Source organism: Eutrigla gurnardus (genome assembly GCF_963514095.1).
Source record: "Eutrigla gurnardus genome assembly, chromosome: 6".
In the NCBI taxonomy this organism is placed as follows: Eukaryota; Metazoa; Chordata; class Actinopteri; order Perciformes; family Triglidae; genus Eutrigla; species Eutrigla gurnardus.
In genome coordinates, this window is record NC_139920.1 from 14,951,145 (window position 1) to 14,974,304 (window position 23,160).

Consider the following 23,160-nt stretch of genomic DNA (forward strand, 5'->3'; position numbering starts at 1 on the left):
GGAAATTGTCACAATGCCAAGGCAGCTATTTGCACTCCAGACATGTTTTTTAACAGCAAAAACAACAAGAAATCCCCCAAATTGCTACCAAAAGTACTGACTCTTCTTTTTATCGGAAGGAAGTGTTTAGAAATGGGGATTTATGCATTTCTTACACGTTCTACTCGCTCCGGTGCCATTGCATCATTCTTTTCAGACCGGAGTTGGAGACTTACAGTGAAATTGTGTCCAAAAATTGGCTCTTGAATGACACGTACTGGAATAGAAGGAGTAGAAGCAAAAAAAAAAAAAGTGCAAGTGCAAAGACTGTACTGTATTTGAACTCAGATTTGACAATATTGCATTTACATCAGAGCCATGTCTCATTATATTGAGAAACGGGGAGAAAGGTCTGCGATTGAATAAGCTGGGGAGAGGGGAAGGAGAAAGGAAGGATGATGAAAGTGAGAGTTGGAGGAAGAGTTGGACTCATAGGGAGGTTTGGTACATTGAAGAGATAACGTGTGAGGGGTAAAACTAAGGGTTGTTAAATGAGAAGGTACAGTGAGAGGCAATAAGGAAGCCATAGAGGGAAAAAGAATGAACGGAGCACTAAAAGGAACATGACAGTCCGGCACTTGAACAGGGAGGGTGGGAGTTATAAAACGACACGCTGTTGGGAGGGAAAACAGCAGTTACAGGGATAAGAAAAGATGGGATGGAAAAGAGGCAGGAGAGAGTGATTTTCTGGGACTTAAAAGAGAATGTCTGTGACAGCTTGTCTCATCACTTTGGGGGCCTGGGTTTTTTTTTCTTTTTTTTTTTTATATCAGAGTTACTAAGAAGCAAGTTTTCCTCCGGTCTCTGAAGTTGTCAGCCTCCTCACCACACCACACAAGTGCTCCAGATGAGAGGTGGAGCAGACACGGATGGGAAAATGGGGCATGAACAAGACGCGTCTCCGAACCCACGGGCCATGTGTAATAATTTTCAACTCAGTGCACACTGTCAAGTGTGCCGCCATCAGCTGTTACGCGTGTGCAACACCGCGGCTGGCATGGGGGGGGGGGGCAGAGAGCAGGGAAGAAGCAGGAGTTTAAGAAATAACAGATGTACCCATGACTCTTATGCATCGATGCCCTTACAGATTTGAACCTGTACTTTTGATGTCAGTGTTCATCAATCTTTCTGCAACAGTGGATAAAGCTAGAAAATGCTTGCTGTTAAAAATAAAGGTGCACACTGTTTTAAGAGATGAACATTGGAACAGGTTCAGAACGTCCCTAGAGAGATCCCTTCCTAATGTGATGCCAATGTTGACAGAATCCACAGTTCTGTGCAGAATGCATCCCAAACTTTATCTGACGTTTAACGGTTCACGACCATACACATGTATGCAGTCAATATTTCAATTTGTAGATTTGTCATCTACTGTAGGTTACCGACATTATATGGTGATATTTAAAGGAGCCGAGTATATGGATATAAATAGGGTCGTTTTCATGCAGGCAAACAAATTCTTTTTTAACTTAAAATCCCTCCGGCAATAATAGTCTTAATGAAATTGAGACTTTTTTTTTCTCTCTTTGCTTTCACTTTCCAAGACTGCTTCTTTCATAACTGCAGCTTTAATAAGATTCTATTAATCCGCCTTTTAGAGTCTTAGGACCCATTGGATGTCACTCATACTTTCAGAAAAGCCAAATTCACTTCTGCTGACTCATGATTCAGACGCGGCTCAGTCTGAAGTCGTATCACCTGCTTGACCGCTTTATGTTACAGTATTCCTGTCCGTGCGTGTGCATTTATCAACATGCAGTCCATCATCCATGGGATTCATTCATGATAGAAAATATGTCTTTACTGTGCGTCCCATCCATCTGTTTCTTTTATGTGCATACGACTTCACAGAGTCTCTTTCTAGACGGAGCCAATCGGTATGCAGGGCCAGCGCTGTGATCTTCCATGTTAATCTTCCGCACTAGACGTCATTATAGCCATCTGATCACACTTTGTCTAATGGCTAGCCTGCTGTTAATAGGAGGGTTGGGAGCAGGATGAATGTCACGCTGCACACCGACCTGTTGGGGGGGTTTGAAGCCTCGGATACAAAGCCTCAGATAAATCTGTTACCCTGTTTCCCAATTTGAAGACATGCTGTAGAAAAATAACCCGGTGTGTTTAAATTCACTTTTACCAGCTGAACCATCCACCATGTTTTGCAGATGCATCACTTCCTACATGAAACTTTGTTTTTGTTTTTAGCACAACTGATGATTTAGTACAAGTTATGCATTATTTCCCCGGATTGCATTTGTCTCCTCTTGCATTGAAAACGCATCTCATTGCATTTATATGGCATTCATCCGTATTTCATTTCCGCGTGCTGTTTTCTTAAAAATGAGTCAGCAGTCCAAACTGAAGTCAGATGGATTGTCTGTCCTTTAAATTATGCTAATAGGTGTTTCCAGCATGGTGCTTCAAATGTGTGTCTCTCTCTCTCTATCAAGGCCTTCGGGGAGGTTGTTTTGGAACAAACTTTTTGCTCAGTTTTCTTTCTTTTTTTTCCCCCCCTTCTCTTCCTTCTCAGCGGCGAGTGATCACTACCTCATAGGCAACAACATCACAGTAGCTGTTCTGGGGATAGTCATTCCTATCGGTGAGTACAGCTTCCTTCCTCGCTGTGTTGCCTCTGCTTTCTGCCCGCCTGCTTCTCCCTCCTCGCTATTTCCTCTCCGCTTGTCGCTCAAGTCCTGCACGTGTGTGTATGTGGTATTTTGTGTATGTGGCTGCATGTGTGTGTTGGGTACTTCCATGTGTGTATGACTGGGTTTGTTTGAGAGTTTGTACTCCCACCTGAGTGATACATATTAGTATATTTTAACCGTAACAATTCATGTTGAACTTGCAAGTCCTATGTCAGTCTCAGCTGTTTAAGCACAAATGAATAGTTTAGTAATTGAGAAAATGTAGTGTATTATTATCCAACAATAGCCTCCTGGCCTACGGCTAGAAAAAGCGATTATTACCCGGTGAGCTTGTCAGCCAGCGACCGCTAAGCCTTTGTAATGTGCACATTATGTCATTATTTATGATATTTGGGCAAATGGGAAATCCAGTTGATGTTTTGTCATCACATTTGACCGCTTATTATAACATTAAGCTCGTGTTCCCACTCTGTACAGGACACTTACACTACAATCACTCCAGTGCTCCGATCTATTTCACTTACTCAGATTTATATAGGAGAAGGAGTGGCTTTATTTTCAAAAAGGTGTTTTTGGTTTATTGGCAGTATAAATATTGACCTGAGAAATAACATTATTGTTGATGGGGGTAGAAAAATAAAAAAAGATTGGGCCACCATGCTACTATACAGCTGCAACCAGCTTAGTAAAGTCTATTCTATTAGCTATAATTTACATGATAATCTAATTTAATGGAAATATTTAATACTTTCATGCATAACCTAACCGAGAAATCAGCTGACTGTGCAATTGACCTCGTAGTAGCAGCATATGTCGCTAATTGAGATCTCTTTCATCCCTAATATCGAGTACTGTGATAAATTATGGGAGCTCCAAAATATCGTAAAGCTATTTTTTTTTTTTCTTTTCATTCTCGTTGATCGAGATATCAGCTCATTAAAAACGCCCCCCGAGACTGTTAACCCCTTCCACTCCATCTCTCGTTCTGTCCTTCTGCCATTCATTTCAGCCCTTAATCCCCCCACTCTGCGTATTTTGGCAGCGTTTGGAACATTAATTATTGTCGGAGGTCCACAAGGGGCCGGATTTCTGCACCCCAGTTTGTCGCTCCCATCCGTTTCTGCACCGCGCCCACCCACAGCTCCACGAGGGGAAACAGCCCAACAATGATTATCGGCATTTAGCGAAAGTCTGGCTTTTATGCCGCTCTCTAATTGGAGTGAAAATGTTCTAAATGAGACAAAAGCTGATGTTTTTTTTAAACCAGTGAGCATTTAGAGAAGAACAAAGGATCTGGGGTTTCCAGCCCAGTCACACAGGGATCTCAAGTGCCTATCCAACAAAAGAGCAATTAGATGGGGCTTCCACAGGGGATGCATACACAGCTATGGACGTGGGCATGCACACATACACACACACACATGCTTTTTTATCTCTCCTCATTGACACACCTCTGGTTTAGCTGTTGGACTCTACACACACATAAACTCATACATGCAGTACACACACACACACATGAAGTATACATGCATTATAGACACACACACACACACACACACACAGGTCCTAAAGGGTAGCGAGCAGTCATGCTGATATGCTAATGTGAGGAGAGAGACTGTGTATCTCAAATCCTACAATCCCTTTTACTCTCGTCTTCTTCCCCTCTCCATTCTTCTTTCATAATCCCTCCGAAAACACCAAAGCCAGGTAGTCTGCTGATTGTATTTATTATTATTATATATTTTTTACTCAGGCAAGTGCAAAATTAGAAATCATAGCCCAAATGTAGCATACAAATGATGCAGTTATTGCATCCTTGCAGCGACCTTGCAGGGCTTTTATTAAAACAAAAAAAAAATGTTTTCAGGATATTAATACAAGTCTGTGGGATTCTGTTATTGTGTATGTGTGTATATTCATTGTACATTCATTGTTGCAAATAGTGCATGTTCATTCATGTCAATGCATTAGATTGAAGGAATGTAATTGAATGTGGTTGTGCATTATGAAGGCTCATTGTTTTCAGTTTTTACAATTTTCACTGAAAAATAACCAGATTTTTTAAATAGCAGATGGATATATATATATTAGCTGAGTTTCTCCTGATTCGTCTTGTGACCAATTTAGTTTGTAGATGAACAATAGCCATGCCTATTAAATATGTGGCATTGCTCCTCCCAGAATGGTAATGTTTTATTTCAGACACGACGCTCTCATGTAAGCAGAGATGGTCTTTGTTCCTGGCGAGGTGGCCTACCACCGGTTCAAAACATTCTGGGTAATTCTGGTACAAACAAGGGTTTCTGCGCTGATCACCGCAGTTTAGCCATCGTAAATTAAGCCCTCTTGTGGCAAGTTTACGATTTTCACTGTATATTAGAGAGTAAACAAAACCGCAAACAAACTTTTAGGGCCTTAAATAAATTGAAATGAATTAAAATTGCAGGTATCTTTGTAGTACTCTTCAGTAATGTTCAAATGAAAAACAAAATTAATACAAATTCCAACAAAAATGCTAACAGTGTGTGGGAATTGATTCAATCTCCCTAAAAACCTGTCTAACGAGTGGCGAACCATTGTGAAGAATAAAGGCAGATAATAATGAGCACTCAGGAAAGTGTGTGAGGTGTGTTTGCGTGTGTGTGAGTGCTCAAAGCGCCGCTCTGTGTCCCCTGGGCTGTGTTAACGCTCCCGCTGTGTGTTGTTGTTGTGTGTGTGTTAAACACATGCAGTCCCTATCCTTGCCACAGTGGTCATCGGCTTACTCTGCACCGGCGGCTACCTGGTTTGGCGCAACTGGCGCCGCAAGAACACCAAGAGCATGAACTTCGACAACCCCGTCTACCGCAAGACCACGGAGGACGACGACGACGAGATCCACATCGGGCGACACAGCGAGTCCATTGGCCACGTGTATCCAGCAGTGAGTGGCAGCCACAGTCAGCCGTTCATAGCGCTCCCACTAGGGGGCGGCACCACAGACAGCAACTCGCACTGGTACTCGGGGGCGCCGATGCTCTCCAGCGGCAAATGAGAGAAGCTGCCTGGGAAAAGGAAGGAGTTTGGAGTGTTTGGGATAAGGGAGGATGAGCTGAGCTTTGGAAAAGCCCATTGGTTGTTCACGTAGGCCTGGTGGAAAGAGAACAGGCTCGAAAAACGCACCCAATCTTTCACACGTTATTTTTGCAGTAATCCCTGAATCACACACACACACGGGCAATTCAAGTGTGCATCATGTTCACATTTATGTCACCTTCATGACCATAATCATACAGTACACATGTTTATCACCACCACATCTTCGTTGCCTGCCAGCCATCCCATCGACTTGTACGTTGTGTTAGTTATTCTGGTGATTGAAGTGTTACCGAATGACATTTTATGAGGACCCCCACGTATCATCTTTGTTTACAGAAGCAGCTGATGCAAGATATCGATTTTCACAACATGGTCACTAGGCAACAACAAATATGTGCAGCAGGGTAGCATCCTTGATAGAGAGGAATTTTGTAGATGTTTCTTTGTTAGATTTGCTGCTAAAAATGATAACAAGGGGTCATCCAGACATTAAAAGCAGCACTGCTGTCTTGATGGAGTGCAGTTATATAACAGAGAGGTGCATGGTGGGGTTGGGGGGGTGGAGGCTCTGCAGTGGCATTGATTTCTTAATAGAACAACATTTATTTGAGTGTTGAGATGTCTTTTAGGAGAAAGAGGACTAGATTTATAGTAACCTCAGACAGCTGACTGAAAGGACAGCGAGCACTGGACCATTCTGCAAATAAATTGGATTTTAGAGTGGATAGTTAAATCATGACGTTGCCCTTATGCTGGTTTTACTTTTTCGCTCGCGGTGCAAATGAGACTTGGAGGATAACAAGGGGAGCACACATCAGGATCAAGGACAGTGCAAATTATTTTTTCCTATCTTGAGTGCAGTTGCAGAATCACCGTGCGTCTCCGAATGTCATGCGTTGCAGACTACCCTGTTGAGTTCCCACTGATGTGGATGCATTTTTTGAGAATCACTTATTAGGCATGAATCTGCATTTTCAGAATCAACGTTGGCAGCTGCGATTTCACACAAAACACTTAATTGTATTGGACACTTATGACATGTTTAGAATATATTTGTTGTGGTAGGTATCAGGAAGCGAGCAGTGAAGGGGAGCCAAAAAGGATTATAGGGGGGTGGGAATCTAGCGCTTTGATGGGTTGGCATGGTAACACAGATTGCTTTATGTTGCTCCAGAGAGAAAGGAGGCAAGGAATTCTGGGTATCATTGGCACAGTGTCAGGCTGGAGAAACACACACACACACACACACACACAGGAAACAGGTGCCCGGCTGAGTTATATTAAGATTCAAGGTCATATTAGCAACCATCCTCAGTGAAGGGCTGCAGAGAGGAAACCATACTCTCTCTCTCTCCTCTCCCAGTTTATTTATTTGCATCTCTTTTCTTCCTCTCCTGTCCTTTCTTTACCTGTCCTCTCCTCCTCTTTCCGTTTATGGCACTTTGGCAACTCAGACAGCCAGAGAAATCGGGTTGGCATTATGTGGGCCAGACATAGGCAGCCGTAGGCAAGCATCCTACATTCCTCGCAAAGGCACAGCCAGAGAAGGAGGGGATGAACGAGCGTGGGATTGGAAAGAGGGGAAGAGGAAGCTCAGGGAGAGGAGGTAGAAGTGAGGACGGCAAGAAGGAGCCGGAGAATGGATTCTATATGAAGATGCCTTTTCTTTTCTGGTTGCCATCTAGATTATAATCTCTCTTTGCTCCTGATTTCTTTCTTTATTCTCTGTTCATCTCTCTCTCTCTTTCTCCCTCTTTCTCTCTCTCTGTCTCTCTCCCTCCTTCACCAGCCCACTGTGGTAACAGTCTTTTTATCTGCTGTTTGCAGCGCGTGGCACTGAGTCTGGAGGATGATGGCTATCCCTGAGGGGGGGGATGCAGCCTGCCCCCCTCCACAGTCCCATCCTGGCCCCTCCTCCTCCTCCTCCTCCTCTCACCACAGCCTCAACACCACTACAAAGAGGCCAGCACAACGCAGAGGAGAAAGAGAAGGATTCCTCAATTTTGCCTCCCCTTTCTGAGGAGCAGGGATGACATGTACATCTTGTAAATCCCCCTTCCTCTCCTCCTTTTCTCCACTGGAGTAACAATACTACCACCACTAGCTACTACTACTCCCCTTAGTGCTAGTTCGTCAGTAGTCTCCGCTCCTCTCCTCTCTCTGCCTCTTGTTAGCTGTAGTGGTGTGTAAATGCTGCTTGATGATTTTGTTCAAACTAACCTCATTTGGCTGCCTCAGTGCACATTGTAAATAGAAGGCTGTCTGGCCACCATACAGGGGGGAAAGCCACCATGCATTATTTTTAATTCCTCATATTATGTTTATTTATTTGTATGTGTTTGTTGTAAATATGTAATCAGCATCTGTCCGTGCTACAGTACAGGCAGGTTTGTTCAACGTTGCAAGGGTAAACACTACTAGGCGAGGACGTTATTTTTCTTCATAGTTCACTTTACATCTTTAGTTGGCATGACAGATTTTTTTTTTTTTTCAAACCGAGGAATGTCATCCTTTTTCACTCCCAGCCTCTCAGATTCACCCCTTGACATCCTCTATTGTATGTGGTCAGGGACGAGTTAAATATAGCCTAGAAGAAAGGAGAAAGAAAACAGACGGATGGGGTTGTCTGCATGTTTGGAGGTGATGAGTTAGGCAGGGTGGGGTTTTTTTTGTTGTTTTTTGAGGGGAATCAGAGGATTTGTGCCACTGGAGGGTAGAGCCTCAAGGCAAAAGGCAGCAGCGCAGAAAAGACAAAGGATTATGGGTAATCCTGTCTCCTGGTATCAGAGGTATGTGTACAGTCGATAATGAACTTGGGATTGTTTGTTCGTTAGGGCTGGGTCCCAGGACTAACACGTGTCTGACTTTTTGTTTGGGTCTGTTGCCGTCAATATTCTAGAGATAAAACGTCCTTTTCAGACAGTAGAGTGTCAGCAAACACCTTCCTGTGCCTGTTTTGAGATGTGAACGGTGCTTTTAGGTACTGTTATATGACTTTTCAACTAGGGATGCACAGATCCCTCTTTTTCAGTGTAGTGTTTAATCAATAAGCTGAATGCCTCACTCTGTGGAAGTCACTGGGATTATTCTGTTATAAGGCAACACCAGGCTTGATTTAAACACAGCTTTCTTTACTTTGAAAAAGAAGATTTATTAAAAAAATACATAGATATAAATGAACTGAATTGTTATTCATTACAATAATAAATCGTCCACCAGCAACTTTGTTAAAAAATCATGTGTCAACCTTTTCAATGCAACAGATTGGTCAAAACACAAACAGGAATTAATGTTCCAGTTTATAATGTACATGGTATACAAACATAGAATTTAACTGGTGGTCACCGATACCCAATCCAGCCATTAGTCAGTATCAGCCCGATATCGGTAATGGTTACATCCCTATGTTCAACCCTAACGTGGAGCATGAATACACAAAAATAATTACTTTCTTTTCATCATTATTTTAGAAATTCAACAGACAGGACATTTTCTGCGGTTTCTGGATCTGTGTGAGTTTTTGTTTGTTTTTGCCTCCAATGGTCTAACACTGCAATACTCTTATGGGTATACATTAGTTTCCACAACATCACTTTGATGACGTTGTTTCATAACTTCTCCACCGGACGTCAGCGTCTTCACAGCGCTGCTTCCGGTGTTTCCTGGCGTGATGACTTCTGCATCTTTTAAGAATGCGGCTGAGGGAGACGCTTTAGAAAAACAGCAGACATTTGGAAGGAATCACTATCCGCTGTCACTGACTGTTGCAGCGTGGCCCTGTTTTGTATGAGCAGCTGAGCAATACGCCGAGCCTGACTGAGCCGAGCGCTGATTTGATTTGAAAGCTGGATAGAGAGGAAGCGTGTAAACCAGTGTCGGGAGCTGATCTTCCATTGGCTTGCCACTGACACGCTTCCAGCCCATTGAATCAGTTGGATTTCATTCCCCATGACTGTTGCAATAATTGCTCATAATGTGTAGTAATAGTGGATTACTTTAGAGCGTTATGATAAGTTAATATGATAGCTGTTGTAAGTGGTAATGGCAGAATAACAACTTCCTATTCTGGACATCATTTAGTGTCAAACAAAAGGGCATCCTGAAGTCGTTAAGCACATTTTTAATGTATTATATAAGGTTTAGAGACGTACCTACAACACTGGTCTTCCATTCTCAGAATAAAAAATAAAAAATTGCATTTCAGTTGAGCTGAGCTAAGCTTTTGTTTGACGCATCCTCAGTCTGTTTTTAATTAAGAAGCAAAAAGAAATATTGGATGCAAAATATTAAAGTCTTCCAATGGAGGCTCAGTACAGACTCAGCATATTCATCTCACTATACAGACAGTACAGTGTGCGCATACAAACACGGTTGATTAATGGTAGTTATTATTCATGGTTCTCCATGTTTCCTGGAAATGTGTGCACGGTGTGGATGATCGGGTAACCACATGGGAGGAAGGAAAGAAACAGACGAAGACAAAGCTCAGGCAGGAAATGACTGCCGGGATCCAGGCTAAACCGTGTAGGTGAACAGGTTTGTGCTATAGGAAGATGAATAGTGGGCCATTTATTTTGCCGGATTTCTGCTGATGTTGTGTCACCGTCTTCCGACACTTGATTCCCGCTCATCTCGGTTCATGATGCACCGTGGGGGATTTGTGTGTGTCTGTATGTGATAAGTGGCATGCAAGACAGTTAAATTATAGTCCTCTCCCGGCACTACACTCCCCCGACGTCTATCTAATGAAGGAGGACGGAGCACGAAGGAAAGGCCATCTCCCCTTCATCTTAACCTTGCGCAGATGAAGCAAAATAAAATGTGTTGCATGCTGTGGGAGGCTGTGACTCGGCACAGCAGGATCCCAGACTGGTTTGGTGCTGTGGCTACATGGTAGAATGTAGGATTGACACGGAGGAAACTGACAAAACCTGCATTTGTTGGTATAAACTGGTCATTTTTCTATTATTTTCAGTGTAGGTATGAGAGCTGTGGGAATGATGTATAAGTCCTAAAGGAAAGATGATGATGATGATGTCAGATGCTATGAAGGATGAAACAGGTCAGATATCTTTTAAATAAATCCCAAACCAGCTGCTAGATTTGGACTGGGCTCAGCCAGCTTTGCACCCCCCATAGTTCCCTTCAGGTCCATGTTTGCTGCAGGTCTAATGGAGTTAGGAGAATAAAATGCTTGCTTTTTGATGTGACTGAGTGTGGCATCCTACAAACGTTATTATTGCTACAGTGTGGAAACAGGAAATAGATTTGCTGGTCCACCTTAAGAGCAGCCGTATCCATGAAAGGACTCTTAAAAAAGTTATCATTCTAATCTTGATTCATACTTTCAGGAATCATTAGTTAATCAGGAGTTAATCAGTGCCCTGATGGACCAACATAATCCTGGTTCTGGATCTATTGGTAGGCTTGACCTTCAGCTGATTCCTATAGATTGAACTCATACATTGATAAAGCATTTGGATATTCCTATTCCTACCCAAATACATAACAGCAGGCGACCGTCACAACAAAATGATGTCAAACTACCCATGACAAGATTGCGTCCGCTTTATTTTATGGGAATGGTGTTACATTATGAGCTCATCATAGCAAATTCTAACAGCCGTGATAACCCATAATCCAATTTAATTGTATGCTGTGTGTTCCTGATTTGTGCTCCCGGTTTGTATCCGCCTCGTTTTATCTGCTCGTGCCTCTCATCCTCTCTGTGATCTCTGATCTCAGTTGCTTCCAGTCTTTTCTGAGCAGAGACTCTTTTAACCAGAATGCACTGACTGCTTTAACATTAATCGCATCTCTCCACCACTTCACTTCTTCATGCTTTACATCTTCCAAGTACTGCTATGGTTGTTATACTACTGAGTCTTAGTTTAGAGAGGCAGCATGGCTGCCTCAGTGCACGTCCGTCGTTTTCCCTCCTCATGTTCATCTTAACCATTGACATCTTTCCTTTGGCAAGGGCTATCAGTCTTTGGGTAGACAGGCACACATACACTGGAAGAAAACTCTGGAGGAAATAACCTGGAACTCCCAAAATAACAGGGGAAAAAACCCCAAAACTGGTGGGGGATTAATAAAAAAACAAACTCCTGCTCATGAACCAGCAAAGAGGCGACCAGGCCAGGAGAAGCAACCCTCCCCCTCTTCGTCCCCCCAGCTACAGCTCTGGACTGTGGCAGAAGCCCTCATTGACTCTTCTTGGCTGGCAATTAGCTCTTGTTGCCCCGGTGACTTTCCTTCACTAAGTGGTTCCTCTTACTATCATGTGGTTTTTTGGACTATTAGTCTGTGAGTTGTTGTAGTTGCTCTCTCTCTCTCTTTCCTTGCCAAACCATTCTTAGTTTTCATATTTGAACTTCTTGATGTTTGATTACTTGAAGGGCAAAGTTCAGTCATTAACATTTTCTCCCGGATTAAAGTGAAGATCGGGGGGAAGAAGACAGCGACGGGGGAAGTTGTGGAATCTGTGCGTGTAAATCTCCTCATGGGTCGGGATGATGATGATACACATGGGCAACATTTTGACTAATAACACTTTTGTCACAGATTCGGCCATTTTACTTCCAGAGTGATTGAGGTGAGAGATAATCACTGCAAATATGACAAAGTATTGGTTCTACCTGCAATCTTTTTTTTTTTTTTCAAAATGTTGCTGATGTGTCATTGCCTGCATGGAAATCTAAAAAAAAACATTCGGGCTCTGTCCATTCCACGGCCACACGACAGGCATTTTTTACGCTGTTTGTTGCACAAAACTTTTCAAAAAGCCTTCTGCACTGTGTAAAGAGATAACGTTCTTAGGAGGGGAGGAAATAAAGGGGAGGGGCGGGGGGGTCCAATGGTACAGTCCAATGGTTTTGAATCATGACTTGTAAATACATTTTCATACAGCAAAAAACTTTTTGATAATGTTTTAAATGTATCTGTAAAAAGAGATGTACATAAACCTCTGGGGGTAAAAAAAAGGAGTGTAGACTATATATGAATTTATTTGTACACAAGAGCACTGGATTTATTTACTACTTGATTGTAACTAAAATTAATAATCTGCCAAAGTGTTTTATTTTACTTTTTCTGCTGTCCTTTTTCTTTTTTTTTTCTCTATTGTTTTGCTTTTTAACACCATTGCAGATTTTTTAGTGTTCATACTGTATTTAATTCTGTTGACTAGATTTAGTTGTTGTGTGTTTTTAAAAAGAAGAGGGGTTATCATTTTAATTTATTGGTGCCTTGTTTTGTGCTCCTGTATACTTTTACTCTCTGTTTTTCTGTGTTCTGTGTCTGCCGGGGGGGGGGGGGGTTAACTTGCGGGTTGGTGAGGGATTGGGAGGGGGGGGGGGGGGGGGGGGAGTTAAAAACTTAGCAACTTCTGTACTTACATGGAATATCTGTTACTGTATGCCAAAATGGTCTCACTCACGTTTCTATGGAATCAAGCTGTTGATAAATATCTCTATATATTGATATATTAAATTTATAAAAACTGTCCAACCTATTTGTGTCTCTGTGTTACATCTGGACGCCGCCTTCTTGTGTTTTTCTACCAAGAAAAGATGGACCTTAATGTAGCTTATCAAAGTCTCGACTTCTTCAATTCAAATTCCAACAGTGTTTAAACTTGTTATTATTTGTCAACTTCACTTTCACTATTTAGTAAGCTTTAGAATACATAGATACATATAGACGTTCAGGCAAATGAGTGGTGAATTGTAAAGCACTTTGTCCATTAAGGTAGAGTAGCGCTACGTAAGTGCTTTACCTTTCATACACATAAAGCAAGCTGTTTTCTGAGCTATGACAGAATGTAAGTATAGCTTATCGTTCTGCCATTTGAACATAATGTGTATGCATTACATTATAATGTTGGGTGTTAAAATAAATTGGTTGCAACTACCATGCCACAGCTCCCCGTAGTCGAGCTTTCCTCACAGGGTTTTACAATCTGTGGAGCAACAACACCATCAGACCATTAAAAACCTCCATAAAGCAGGACGGTATCCACTGTACTGGTGAGTTTTACCAGCCTGAAACCAAGTGAGTTCAATAATTACTCAACCCTTTCTTTTCTTTTCTAAGTAAGGATGGTCATAAAATTGATATTGCCAGGTTATTCTTTGGAGCTATTTGTAAAAATGTACTTTTACTGTCCAACACGGAGTTTAAGATTAAGAATCCTTCATGGCTTGTGGAAATAATGGTGAAATGGGGCTATAATGAGATTTTTTCTCCCCGAGGTGCCATTATCCTAAGCCAATTTAGCCAGTACCTGTCTTGTATTTTATATAATTACAGTTTGCTGATCTACAGCATTGTAGTAAAAATAAGTTACCATACTTTAAGTTAATGATAAATAGTATTGAGGTTGTTTTGAGTGCTGTTTTCTTCAGCAGAGCACCTGGTTGGTTCACTCACTCACGCTTCACTGTGATTACTATGTGATAGCTTTAACTCTGAAATTTTAAATAAAACCATTTAGATTTGATTTAGTGTATAGCAAATGCTTCCCCGAAAACACTGGGGTGAATGATGGCTCATTCTGACATCTGTCCAAACAAATCATTCTGTGTGTTTGTGTGATGATGGATAAAGATGTCACCTGCAGCCTGAGTGTTTATTTCTCTCTTTGTTCACAATACGCTGCAGAGGAAAAGATCAGACGAGTAACACTAAATGGCAGGAGAGGCCGAACTGAAGTGTGAGGGTAAAATGGGCTGACAGTGTAACCAAAGGGGAAGCCAGTATCAGGAGATGGGGGCTGTGTGTGAAGTCCCTGCAGAGTTGAGAGGACTGACAGTTCGCCGGGAGTTTGATGGATGAGTCGACCAGGAGAGCTGGCTGAGGGCATGGCCGCGCTGGCCTGCCCGTTGTTTGCTGGGTTATTGTTGCTCTTCAGTGAAGATTCAACTCCGGCCAAGTCAAGAGTTTGGTTGAAGATTCTTAACTGAGGAAGGCAGGGGCGTCAGCAGCATTTGATATGTGGGGGGGTTCTGTTTAGGTGGGGTTCTGGTTCATTCGTACATGTTTTTAGAAGATGTCTCTTCTGTATCTAATGTCTCTTGTTCCTAGAAATGAAAATTAAACATTGTTGATCGGGGCTGCTAATCCACCATTCGGACTATCCTGCGTTGCAACCTTACATCAATTTTTCTCTTTCATCCACGTCCAGGGAGATTTCTTACGGTGCCATGGGTTTTAAAGTGATGGTTCGGAGTGAAATGCACCCTAGGTCATTTCCTCCATGACATCCAGCCAAATACCCCCTCGGAAGCATTTTTAGCGACAGTCAACATTGGTCAAGATAGGGCTATCAGCCGAATGGCTTAGTACTAGCGCTATGGTACTGGGGGTATATCTCGTAAATTACCCCACTAATAATGCATGGAATGTTACCAAACTTCTGCAGTAGTACACATAGGGTCTGTACTCACAAAACGAGGCATTTGAAAGTGTGTAAGTACACCAGGAGTTTATTTAAAAGAACACTTGCCTGATAGCTTCTATCCTCTGCTGCTAGCGCTGCGTAGACGCCACTTCCGTGTTTACCCAGCCGATGCCGTGATGCGAGTTTCACGCAAGAGTATAAAAGTAAAAAAGGAATTTTTATAAATGCTTGTATTGTGTTGTTTCAACCATGATTGTATATATATATATATATATATAGATATATAGATAGATAGATAGATAGATAGATAGATAGATAGATAGATAGATAGATAGATAGATAGATAGATAGATAGATAGATAGATAGATAGATAGATAGATAGATAGATAGATAGATATAGATAGATAGATAGATAGATAGATAGAGCAGTGTGTGTGTGTGTGTGTGTGTGTGTGTGTGTGTGTGTGTGTGTGTGTGTGTCTTCTGTCAGCATAGCGGCTTATTTTACCAACTATAATATCAGACAAATACAACAAATTTTAACAAATCATCCAGGCCAAAACCAACACAGTTTAAGCTGCCAAAAGCAGGAAGGACAGCTGGTAATGAATTACAAACTGTGAGTAAATTAATAGATTTATAATATCCGTCCCCCATCTACAGCATGAATAGATCCGACTATAATTACATTTTGTGTATTCCATTAGTGTGCATTGCTTGGATGTATTCTTACAGAATAAAAGAGACTTCATTCATTCCCTTGGGGAAATCACTGCATGTAGGACAATTTTAGCCTCATTCTTTCAGCTGTTACCCCGGCGGTGTGTAACGGACTTGGAGCAAATAAAAAATAGTGTGAATATAAAAACATTATTCAAAGCAGTAAGAAAGGCTTATCTTCTAATCGCCCATAGCATACATGGTGAGAAGTTAACTACCGTCAAAGGACTGAAAATCCAGGATTAAACCTGAAGTAACCTCGCTTACCCCAAATCCTGCACCGTAGAACAGGCATCTGATGTTGCAGAGGTTGTTATTGTAGCAATTTTCAGGGATGCTTACTTCAACTCAAGCAATCGTTTTATGCTGATTCCGATTCCAGCAGTGCCAGAAAGAGGAAGAGGCCTCACAACGATCCACTTTTCACAGTACTGTGGCGGCAATACAGCCTCCCTCCACAACCTCTCCCTCCAGGTGTTTTCCTCTCCTTGGCTTAATGGAGTTAACATCAGGCTGTATTAGTTCACATTTAGTTAGCAGGGCATCCAGGTGGCTGAGTGCAGAAGATCTCCACTCTACATGTCACTTACAAATAAAAATATATATATATCTGGGGGCCTGGCATGAGAATTACATACATGAGATATTTTGGAATAGCACAGCTGACCTCAGAGTGCTCATCTCTGTCGCCACCATCCACAATTTGGTTTCATTCACTTCAGCTTGAAGAACGTTTCCTTTGGGCATTGCATTGTGGGACAACGCAGCATACATCATCATCAACAAGCACACTGAAAAATCATCAAGGCATCCAGGTTGCAAAGGACATTTGAATATGTTAAATCCTCTGTTCACAAATACAGATTTGTTGTTTAATGTCGCTCATTCATGTCAACTGTTCCTGTTTTATTTTCTTACTCAACTGTCCTCTTATGTCAGTTCACTTGTTTGCACTTTCCCAATTTGTCAGTCGTTGTTTATAGTTGTTTTTGCCACTTTGTCTTCGTTGCTGCAACCTGCCTGTTGTTCCTGTCGTATTATTTTCTTTGTATCAGAGTTTTGCATTTTGGTGCTTCCTGCCTGTGTTGCTTCCTGCACCACAACAACACACAGCTTCATGTTCTGCTGCCCCTGCTGGCTGGAGGCCCCCATTACACAAATTGCTATTGAAAACGTGAGTGCAGAGACACGCTGAAACCCAAACAGGCTGCTTGGCTCTTTAATCCAAAAGAAAGATTAATCCTCCATTTTGTCTTCAGGGCACGGCACTTTCTGTTAAGCATACTGACATAAAACGGGGTCTGTGCTTATGTTTGCTGTAGCGATTCCTTTTAATCATCCTCTATTATTGTCTCATCTCTTCCCCAGTTTCATTATTTCTTCCCCTCTCTCATTACCTTCCTCTCTGCCTTTGTGTTGCCTCCGAGAGCTTTGCCGAGGAGTTGTCGGTTTATGGCCCTCCTGTGTGTGAACAATTTCACAGAATTAACAATTGAAGTGTTTCACAACCTCTGCAATAAAATCTGATGGTTAAAAGCAAATTAACACTCGGTCGCTCCCTACACCTTTTATCCCCAGCTTCATTTTTCCTCTCACCTTCTGTCTCTCTCTCTTGGTCCATTTCATTTTACCTCTCTCAGCACTTTTTGTTCCCCATTTTGTAATGCTTTCTCGCTGTGGCAACTTTTTGTTGCAGTGATCAGATTTTTTGACTCTGTGAAAGGAGCCAGATCGGTTAATTTGCCACATCTGGCCTCATAAAGTTATCGCAATAAAGTCCCTCTCTGTTTAAAAATGCTGAACACGCAGCCACCCCTCTGCCTCTCTCTCTCTCTCTCTCTCTCTCCCTCTCTCCCTCCGCTGCCTGACGGATGACAGTTTCTATTATCTCCTGGATAATAAGTTGCACAGATTGGAGATGGGGGCAGACGGGGTAGCAGGGATATGTCACAGTTGTTTGTTTGTGTGTGTGCCTATCTGTGTTTGTCAGTGTGCATTTGTGTGTGTGTGTCTTCTGTTTAGCTGTGCACATGTGTGGCTATTAATATTTGCCCGACTACAGTATTGTGTGTCTGTTTGTCTGAGTGTAGGATTTCTCTTTGTCTGCCTGTGTGTGTGTCTGGATTTGTGTCTGTCTCTATAGTCACATGCCAGCATGTGTGTGCGCGTGTGTGTGTGTGCGTGTGTGTGTGCGTGTGTGTGTGTGCCTGCGCAGGAACACACTCAAGGAGGAGTTGATGGGCTAAGTGCCATTACCGGATAATTAAGGCTTAAAGTTTCCATGCTAACGAGAATGGCTCATCATCATGGTGCTGGCAGACACAAAAAACATCTACAATTCAGATTAGGAGTGTGTGCGTATGTGTTTGTGTGTGTGTGTGTGCGGCTGTACATCACATAAATATGAACACTGTACATCAGTGTAATTGGCTGGCACAGGAGCCCAGTGTGAGTTGAATTTGAGGGCATCCATACAACACATAAAGTGGACGCCTGTAATGGGCTCACTCTTCACTCCATGGGATGAGGCTTTATTCCCATCCTAAATGGTGTCTGTGGCACACGGCCAGCAACAGGGACATAAACATGCGTAAGGCGCAATTACACAAAAACAAATATGCTACCCTTTTGTGCTGCAGATGTTAGTTTTGCATATGTGAGAAGTGGATTTAATTACATTTTCTTCCTGCTGGGACAGGTAAGGGCGTTCAGACCCAGAAGTGCCACAAATCTGATTTCCAACCAGCCTGTTGAGCCTTCATCTTCACAGTCCCCTGACTTCCAAACAGGAGTTGAGAGAGAACAACATATTTTTTTACTCATTATACCCTCTTTTACATTTCTCAGTGTATGGGGATACTAAGAGTGTGCGAGGAGAAATACCAAAATTGCCGCACTGTGTGTGTACTTGTGCATCCACATGTTGACGCCTGTATGAGCACACCAGTGTGTATTGTGTTTGTGTTGTGCGTTTGTATTTAATTACTGCAGCCGGAGCAACTCAAAAACAGCGTGAACACATCATCCACTTCAGTTAAGAGCAAATCACTCTCCTCCTCTCAGTTTGTGATTAACGGCCATCTGTTTCCTGTAAAAACAATATGTCCAGTCTACTTTAATCAATCAAATAATTCCAATAAAGGTTTTCTTATCATTGTAAAAAACAGTATTATATGTGTGGGTAGTGTGTTTTTGCAGAGTAGTAACAGCAATAAACTCCATGTAAAAATCCATAGACTGCTTAATTACCCTAGCTGGCATACAGTAGCAGCAGTTCAGCTCTATTGGCTCCCTGTGTGTTTCACGAATGCATCTGGTTTATTCACACTTTATGCATGAATGATAAAGGAATGTAACTGAAATTGTTGGAATTTTTCTGTGCCAGATAAAGTGCACCTTGATTCATTTCAGATGACAGATGATATTTCTGTCTAAAGATCTTTATTTCCGTCATAGCTACAAAAATGAAAAGGACTACGTCTGCATGCAACTCTTTCTATCATTAGACATTGTATTCTTCTTTCTCTGGGATTTATTTTGTTCTTGCAATTATCTCTGCATATTTGAGCGCTCAATGTTGGCTGATTTTTGCATCTCATTAATTAAAGCTGTCATTTTGCCTGGTGATTTTTTAAGAGACAGTTTGTAGGAATTACTCCCATCTAGTGGTGATATTGTATTTTGCATTCAAACGAATGGTGCTCTCCAGCGCATTGCTTTGTTGCAACTACGGTAGCCGTTATGTAGCAAGAAGCTATGACAAAATGTCATCCAATACCACTTCACCAGTATTCTTTCAGGTGGGATGATATTTCAAACAAACGTGTGAGTAAGTAATTATTACTCCTCGAGCAAGATAGTGATTTATGTTGTCATGTTTATATTGGTTTATTTTTGTTAGCCTTCAGTTGAAGACGTAAACAGAATGAGAACATGGATCCATCATGCCTTGTTACCACTGTGCAGGCTGGTGGTGGTGATGGTTTAATGGTGTGGGGGAGTTTTCTTGGCACACTTTAGGCCCCTAAGTACCAATTGAGCATCGTTTAAAAGCCAGGGCCTACCTGAGCATCGTTTCTGACCATGTCCATCCCTTTATGACCACCATGTACCCATCCTCTGATGGCTACTTCCAGCAGGATAATACACAAAGCTCCAATCATTTCAAATTGCTTTCTTGAACATGACAATGAGTTCAATGTACTAAAATGGCCCCCACAGTCACCAGATCTCAACCCAGTAGAACATCTTTGGGATGTGGTGGAATGGGAGCTTCGTGCCCTGGATCTGAATCCCACAAATCTCCATCAACTGCAAGATGCCATCCTATCAATATGGGCCAACATTTCTAAAGAATGCTTCCAGCACCTTGTTGAGTCAATGCCATGAAGAATTAAGGCCGTTCTGAAGGCAAAAGGGGGTCAAACACGGTATTAGTATGATGTTCCTAATAGTACTTTAGGTGAGTGTCAGTCAAAGTGAAAATGTGTCATTTTTAAGGAAATCAAGCGGTTAATACGGCATAATGATCGAGGATATCTGCTTTCCTAATTGTCCATTATGCCGGCTACTGCTGATGAAAGGCCAGTGCTTTCGAGAGGACTGATGTGTTGAAGCGGAGACCACACTCTGTGTTCATTCAGAAGCATTTGTCATTTGTGACATTAAGATCATCATCTTATTACCATTTAAATATAAGAACAGTGTCACTCTGATGCAGCTACTGTTCCAGTTGTTACGCTGCTGCACCTCAAACTCAGGTAGCGTGTCTAATGGATAAAGAGCTCGCTGTTGTTAGTGAACCTCAAAAAAGAGCAGGAGTGGAAGTAATTAATTAGACTACATGATCTGGTCTCTGTATCTAGGTCACTATTTTTTGTGTGTACTTTTACTCAAGTACCGCCTAGCTTATTTAGGCTGTAGGGTGAAGTCAGGGTGCACCCTGAACAGGACACCAGGCTATCAGGACTGACAGTAGACAACCATTCACACCTAGAAGCAATTTATAGTCATCATTTAACCATTTAACCGGCATTTGGATTGTGGGAGGAAGCCGGAGAAGCCGGAGGAAACCCCACTGACATGGAGAAAACACACAAACTCCTCGCAGAATTCTCCTCTACATTATAATCATTGATGCAATGCACCACCCGACCAGCAGGCCGAGTTACCCAAATCAAACACACCCAAGATGTTGTGAACAGGTGCATGCTGGGTCTGGCTAACTGCTAACTACTAACAGTCTTCAGCCCAATTGAGGAACTTTTTAACTACTGACTTCAGAACCTCTTTCAGCTCAGGTTCAGCGTTTTGAATTAGAGGAGGCTATAGGGGGGCCGGGTGGACCGGTTACATGTGCTTTGAGAACAAAACAGCAGAACAGCTGAACCTCGACTAGAGAGAGGAGGACTTTGCTGTACTGAGGACTCACAGATCACCTATCAGACAGGTGAGTACAACAACACACTCCGGATGAGAATGTCAACAATCGTGTTGTGTGTTAAAAACTGTTCAACTCTCCTTTGGCTTTAATCTGTGTTTCTGGCTGCAGTTGCCGTTTCTATCTGTGTCTGTTTGTCTTGTTGATGTTTCATTCTGCATATGATTCTATATAAAGTGGCAGGTTATTTAATTCATGTGACTTTGATGCTTATTTGTAATGTCCACTTTTTACGTATTGTCATATGTAATTTCTGGTTAATCCATGTGAGGCTGCACTGAGAAAGGCAGTTGTAGGCCTGTATGTATAATTGATAACCAGTTAGGCTGCATCATAGCCGTGGGAAGTGGGGGTGCTGGAGGTGCGGCAGCACCCCCTGCAGTAAAGCACGCGTATTTATGTGTCATACCACAAAATCGCGATCAAAAAATAAATATAAAAAAATAAAAAAATCTATTATGCACTTACCTAGGAGAGCTAAACAAAAACATTGTCTCATGGTAAGGAATGGATATATCATCAGCTGCCGCCGAGCAGCGTATGCCTAATGATGATGCCTGAATAGTTTAATTATTTTTTCTCTTGGTCTTTTAATGGATTCGTTATAAATTTATGCTGATGGTTTATATGCTCTGCGCAGTGCGCTGTGTTTTTTGTTTTTGAAAATGTAGGCTATGGCTATACTGTGCGTTTATGATGTTTTATAGCATTTGTTGTAGGCAATAGTTTAATGTAGCCTATGAATTATGCGTTGTGTAGGCCTATGATCTTTTGAGTCAGTGTGTTCTGTCTAAAATGCTGTGCGACAGGGTTGTCTTAAGCCTCTTTTGACGCCCATGTCAGAAGCGTCAATAATTAAGTTTTATTTTATTTATTTTATTTAACAGTTTTATATTTTACGTGTTTGTTTTCACCGTCAATTTCGGTGCAAGGCTGTACAGCAACATTTGTTACCTTAGCAAACGGTTACTTTGTTTGCGTTAGTATCAATCTGTGTGCGTTTTGCATTTTGTCGCCTTTTTTTTTTACACTGATGTATGCCTGTGCTGTGTGCCATGCAATGCTAGTATGCTGTCCTGTTACAGAGGTGTTTCAATAAAATACAATCAATTTTGTACCATTTCAAATAAAGCCTATTTTTTATGGATTTCTGGCAAACTACCCCCCACTACAGCACCCCCAACCAAAACTCACTTCCCACGGCCCTGGCTGTACCCTGCCTTTGCCCAATGACAGTTGGGATCGGCTCCAGCGTTTTTACACTTGTATAAGGTCCCAGTGTCGTGGGACTTTGCACCCCAGTCAAGCATGATGACTTCAATCGTCTGATACGGTGATCGACACGACGATTCAGGCAAGGGACGACCGGCTGCGTGGCGGTGGCTGGGGACGACCGGCAACGTGGCGGTGGCCGGGGACGATCCGTGCCGTGGCGGTGACCAGGCCAGGCGGTCCAACACTGAAGGCGGTCGTGGGTGGCACTAACCGAGTTGCGTGTATGCGAGGGCCCGTGCATCACTGCTCGTTTTAATTATATCAGCTTTTGTCCCTATCTGTATACCTTTTTTATTTACCCATACCCATATAAATATCCTTATGTTGATTATCAAATGGCATTATCAAGTGACGCCTGCTGTCTTGGTTAATTGGTGAACAATAACAAAAAAATATTTTCGATTTGATGTTTCCTATTGCATGTGGGCAAACCCGGCAACAATATCAGCAGTGTTGGGAGTAACGTGTTACAAAAGTAATGCATTACTGTAATGCATTACGTTTTGCTGTAACGCGGTAATGTAAGGCATTACAAAAAAAAAACGGGTAATATTTC

The 23,160-nt window shown here is 42.1% G+C and overlaps 1 protein-coding gene across 5 annotated transcripts in view; it reads left to right on the top strand.

Annotated features, from left to right (window-relative positions):
• lrp8 (low density lipoprotein receptor-related protein 8, apolipoprotein e receptor) overlaps positions 1-9,014 on the top strand; it is a 153,389-nt gene extending 144,375 nt beyond the window's left edge. For 2 of the 5 annotated variants that reach the window (XM_084011031.1, XM_084011030.1), the window contains exons 17-18: positions 2,570-2,638; positions 5,420-5,837. In XM_084011031.1, coding sequence (XP_083867157.1) covers positions 2,570-2,638; positions 5,420-5,721 — 371 coding nt within the window. In that variant the 3' untranslated portion in view covers positions 5,722-5,837. Of the gene's footprint in view, positions 1-2,569; positions 2,639-5,419; positions 5,838-7,592 lie in introns of those variants that run through there. The other 3 variants (XM_084011034.1, XM_084011032.1, XM_084011033.1) reach the window with 3 other exon arrangements.
• The last annotated feature ends 14,146 nt before the right edge of the window (positions 9,015-23,160 follow it).